Genomic DNA, 5,776 nt, shown 5'->3' with positions numbered 1-5,776 from the left:
TTTTATTTGTTCTTTTTCTGTTTTAGTAGTTTGCTTCTTTAAAATAAATTGAACTATCTGAAAACTTAGTGTTTATTTTATTATGAGTATTGAATAATTTTTAAGAGGTTATAAGAAAAAATACAATGTTTTTAGTTATCCGGCCAAAATTACAAAAAAGCTAGCCAAACATAACCGGATAAGTGAGGAAGCACTGTACATTCTTCGCTCTCCCTATGATAAAAATCAGTATAAGTTTGAGGTTTCTATAACAAGGTGTTAAAACAAATTAATGTAAGTAGATAGAAATAGTAGAAAATAAGATTGATTACAGATTAGCAAAAAAAAAACAGCAACATTAAAAACTGCTGTTTTTAAAAAATATGTTGAAAGTTGTTTTTTTTCGATTCTAAAAGATCTGATAGTTATACCTACACAGTTCTTTAAAACTAGTTTTTGTTGACAGGTAAAAAAAGTTTATTAATAAGTTTGTTAACTTTAAACAATGTTTTTATAGAACACAAAAAGCTATTACTGATTTAGGCATCTAAAACATACTGTTAATATTGCTTTTTAAGTTTTATTTTATTAGAAAACAAATATTTCCAGTAAGTATTTTGCATAAACGTAGTTTAACTAATGTATTCATGCAACTATTCTATATTTAAATACGCAAACTTACTATGACTAAATTTGTCCAGAAAAAAATGTCTAAAAAGAAATTAGAGACAACCTGAATAAATCTAAAATTCCACATTATTGCAATACATTTGCTGATAATTTTTTTACTTGGTTGCAGCTTACAATAAAATTTGAAAAAATTATACATTCTAAATTTCGTGAACGACTTTTGTGATTTACTTTTTGAAAATCAGTACACATATTTTTATAAACAAAATTACTACAGTACAGGTAAGTTAATAATAAGTTATCAAATCATTATAAACAGGTCTTTTATAGATTATTTATATTTTATCATGAGTCATAACTATAATAATTTTTGCATAAATCAATTTTATTGTGATTTAAAAATACGTAAATAAGTTAGTACACAGTTATTAATTTTAAATATTTCGAAAAAATCTACAGTAGAAATTTTGAAGAAAGGGAAAGTAGTGATCAAAAGTAAAACTTTGTTGAATTAAAAGCGATAAAAACTAATTTTGTTTAAATAGTAGGTAAAAATTTTTTTTTAAATTTCGACTAAAACGCAATGCAATAGAACGTTAGCTTCAGTTTATCAACTTTTTAAGTAATAAAGTTTTTTAAATTTAATATAACTTTTTTTGTAAAACGACTAAAACGAAAGAGCGGCAATAGTCTTAATAATTGCATATAAAAGAAAAGAAAGAAAAAAAACCGGACAGAAGAAAAAAAAACTACTACTTCAACACCTCCGCACCGCCGGCTGTTATGACGTCATTGCCACGTCGCGTCGTGACGTCACAGCTCAGTCGTCGATCATGCACTGCTCGCCCAGCAGGAAGCGCGACTCCTGCAGCTTGGAAATTCCGTGGAAGTGGACCATGGCCGCCGCCACCACCAGGATGTGGAAGATTTGGTGGCTTTGAAACTGAAAGTTGTTTGGGAAAATTACCCAAGTCATCAAAAACATTTTATGTTAAAAGATCATATATTAAAATGTGACTGTTTATGTTAACAAATAGATTTATAATGAACTTTGAAACTGAAAGTTGTGGGAAAAATTAACTGAATCATCAAAAAAATTATTGCTATTTTAAACTTGGAACTAACATTGAGCTCTGGGTTTTCAATAGGTTATAAAAACTAAAAGTAACTGTTTGTGCTTACAACCATCTTAACGATGGGCTTGGAAACTGGAAATTGTGGGAAACGTTACGAGGTGGCATAAGACTGAATAAGTTAAATATTTGTGATACTTTAAACTTTAAACTTACTTTTGTGTTGTAAAGTATCTAAAATAAACCAGTATTAACACGTTAGTAGCAAAATACGTTTTTTCTTTTGAATGTGGTAAAGCACATGGGTAGATTGAAAATATAAATTGTAGAAAAACAGCATTGAAACTTATCTTCTACTGTTTTAGTTTATAGATTGAATCTTGCAATATTTTGTACTGTGATATCATAAAAGCTAAGTAAATTGTGTGTCTTATCAACCAACTATGTTATCGGCTTTGAAACTGAAAAATGTTGGAATCTGTGCAAAATTTACTTGAGACAGAGATATTTTAAGATATTTGTATAGTTGAACTTTAATGGTGTTAAATTTTTAAACTTAAGTAAAAAGACTAATTAATGACAACTTGGGTTAGCAACTTTATGATTTTCTATTAAGTACATGATAATTCATTCATCTTTAATCTTTTTTAGTTATTATAAACTGTAATTTTAATCTACTTGTAATAAAATTTCGTACTTTTTTTTGATTAGTTTGGGATAGATATAAAAGAAAAAAAATTAAAACAACCAGAAATTGTTTTTTAGTAAATTAATATAGTTGTATAAAATATTATTACATTAAAGCTTAAAGATCTTAGAAATAACCCAAAAAGTAAATGTTTTGTACTAAAACAAATTCAGCATTTTATGTATTTTTCAAAATTATTACAATACACACGAATTCTTATCACCAAAATTTATTAGTAAAAGCTTCGGATAATTAATTTGGATATATTTCACAAACTTTGTTTAAAGTTAAATATATAAGGTGAGAAGGGTTTATTCTGACTAACCATAACAATAAAATTTTAATGGTGTGTGTTATTTTTAAATATTTTATTTTTTCAATAACTTTAAAATGTATAAATTAAATAGAAAATTTGTTTTTGAGAATACAAAACTTATTTAAATTAAACAACTTTACAATGACTAAAAATTTGTACTTAAAAAAAATATACCAATATAATGGTTTAATCTTGAAACAATTAACAATTAAATTATAAAGTTTTCTTAAAAAATAATAGAAAATAATACTTCAAAGTTCCAATGTAAAACAGATAAGAAATGAGATGTAGTATTCTAATGCTTAGTAACTTGATTACTTTTCTATGTAATTTAATGAAAAATTTACAGGTTTTGTGACGCTACAAAGAACTTTAAACTGCTGAGTGAGTAATCTATAAACTTTCAACAAAACAATGCGTGTTTTCCTAAAAATTACTGTTGTACTTTGAAAACAAGAAAATATTTAGACAGTGAAGTCATTGTTTTACGTACTTTCATACAGAAAATAAAAATAAACTTAGAACTTATTTGATTAACTTATGTAATTATAAAATAAAAAAAACTTTTTAGTTAATTCAAAGCATAGTAAGTTTTTATTGGAATTAATGAAAAATTAGATTTGATTGAATAAATGCAATACAACAAGCATTAATTGATCTTAATTACTTAAATAGATGTCAACAAACTTCTGTATCTCTAATAAACTTATAAATTTTGAATAACGTTGAAAGTCCCTTTACACATATTTTCCTAAAAATAGGGTTTCTTCTGTGTTAATAATTACTTCCTACAAATTATTTTTATTCAGCAACCGCCTAACAAGGCCAAAGTCCATTACAATTTAAACAACTACAACTCACTCGCTTAATAATTAATGGTTGTTACGTAAATTGTATTATTTTTTTTTCAAGGATAAAAACTCACTGGTTAATCAGCATAATCTATTAGCTTGCTATAAATAAATTTCAGCTTATTTGTTTTTCACATTTTTTGTAAATTTCAATCACCAGCTTTACATACTTGTTATCAGTTACGACAATAATATGTTTACACAAAGTTTGTTTGAGTTGAGCTAAACAAATTTTGCTTAATTGCTTCTTTTTTTTCTCTCATTACAACAATAATTATGTCATTATATCGATACTTTTTGTAACGTTAATTGTCAAAATAAATGATAATTTCATGACAATACATTGTAAACCAAAAGTTCTAACCCGTCTAATTTTTTCTAAGATAATGCCAAGTTACAAAAAAATTATCTAACTCTATTCAAAAATTTGTAAAGAGTAATCAAGTAAAGAATTTTAAAAACGATTCGGCAGCATTTAAAAGAATTTTAAATAATTTTTATAACTAAGTTTAATTTTAATTAAAGGTTCACTCAAGAAGTCTTATAAAATCAACCCATTAAAGTTTTAAAATATCATTATAACAGGTTTTAATCATCAAAAGTTAGTTTTCTTATATTTAGCAATTAACAGGATTATCAAAAGGTTTCGTTGTAAATTTCTTCCAGGTTTTCTGAACTTTTTCCAGGTTTTTTTCAAAACAAGTTTTTTTTGTCCACTTTTAGTATAAAATTAAAGGTAAAAAACTGTAATAAAAAGTATAACACTATTGAAAAGGGTACTGTAAAGCTTCTTTAAATGTAATTTATATATATTTTTTTTAAACAAAACATTTTTATTCTTATGATAGATTTTTGTATTTAATTGAAACTTCGTTATTTTACAAGTAAAACTAGTTAAAAATTTTATGTTTTTCCAGGTTTTTTGATGATATTTTTAAAATTTTAGGTCTTTATTTGCCTAGATTGTAAAACTCAAGGTTTTTACAGGATCCCAGGTTTTTTAGCAACCCTAATTTAATTCAATTTACAATACCTTTAGTAAAACTAATTTATAAATAATTTCTTCTAATACTGATTTCTTTTGTCGTAACTTAATTTTCTTTGAAACTAACCACTAAATCGCATTTTCCAGGAAAGTATCTTTCAGGAATCCGTTTCGCGTACAGAAAAGCTCCTGTGAAAATAAGTGTTTTTATGTTGTATGTGAAACAAATACAAGAAGTTGAAAAACTATAAACATTTTCTAAAGCATTTGCAAAACTTAATTAAAAGTGAACACTTACAAAACTCTACCGTATTTGATATAAAAGTGTAGGTTAGATACTCCATTTTAAAATAAAAGTATTAAAATCTGACCTATGAAAAAAATAAGTTCACTATCAAAGAAAAAGACTAGATAACCTTATAATTATGAGAAATAGTTACCCAATTTTACTTAAAAATATACATATAGAAATGGAAAACTATAATACAAACTGGAAAAAAAAATCTTTTTTTTGTTGCTAAATAATAACTTTTTAAAGAAAATTAGAAAAATATCTCACCTAACATGTACCGGAAAGCTTAACAAAAGTTTTTTTTTAAATTGAATAAAAAGTTCAAAATTACCTAACCTAATATGTACAAAAATAGTAAGAACGATTTCATTTGTGTAATTGAAACTAACTAAAAAAAGTATTTTAACACGTAAATCAACAAACTCACCCAATATGTACAAGAAAGCCATCAGGTACAGCCATCCGAGCTGACCCACGCTGAAGGACTTGTGGAAGCCCAGCTTGAAAGTGGTGTGGATCGCCGGAACGATTCCGCTCAGCCCGAGCGCCACAAACACAACTGCAGGATTGTTTGCAATTAGAAAAATTTTACTAGTATTTATTTATATCAAGAGTTCCAAAAAATTTTGGGTCAAATGTAAAATTTAGTATTTTTTCGAATATATGTTTCTTTGTTTAAATACACTCACTTTGAGTGTAAAACATTTTTTTTTAAATATGAGTTAATATAATCACTAGTTATTGATAATATAAATAAAATAATCATTTTTTAATAATATTTTCAAGCTAGCTAATTTTTCTATTTAAGATTTGTTCACTTTTATATATTGAGTCCTGAACAAGACGTTAAAGGTATCCAAGTGGTAAGCGGCTCGATAACCGAAAGGTTCTTCGTGTACCAGGTCCTAGGACCAAATATTTTGAGCGCTTTTTTAGTCGTTCAATAAACATTATAAGATTAG

General features: G+C 25.8%; 1 protein-coding gene across 1 annotated transcript; it reads right to left on the bottom strand.

The window, feature by feature from the left end:
* Nucleotides 1-1,380: 1,380 nt before the first annotated feature.
* LOC145843112 (adiponectin receptor protein 2-like) lies at nucleotides 1,381-5,519 on the bottom strand. The gene is made up of 4 exons (XM_082950574.1): nucleotides 5,504-5,519; nucleotides 5,242-5,373; nucleotides 4,650-4,711; nucleotides 1,381-1,552 (listed from the first exon to the last, which is right to left on the bottom strand). The coding sequence occupies exons 1-4, from the start codon at nucleotides 5,517-5,519 to the stop codon at nucleotides 1,430-1,432; spliced, it is 333 nt and encodes a 110-aa protein (XP_082806700.1). The 3' UTR covers nucleotides 1,381-1,429.
* Nucleotides 5,520-5,776: the final 257 nt, after the last annotated feature.

The sequence above is a fragment of the Thalia democratica genome, chromosome 8 (assembly GCF_965202585.1).
Source record: "Thalia democratica chromosome 8, ktThaDemo2.hap1.1, whole genome shotgun sequence".
NCBI lineage: Eukaryota > Metazoa > Chordata > Thaliacea > Salpida > Salpidae > Thalia > Thalia democratica.
The sequence above is the reverse complement of the archived record's forward strand: the minus strand, read 5'-3'. Positions and strand labels throughout refer to the sequence as shown.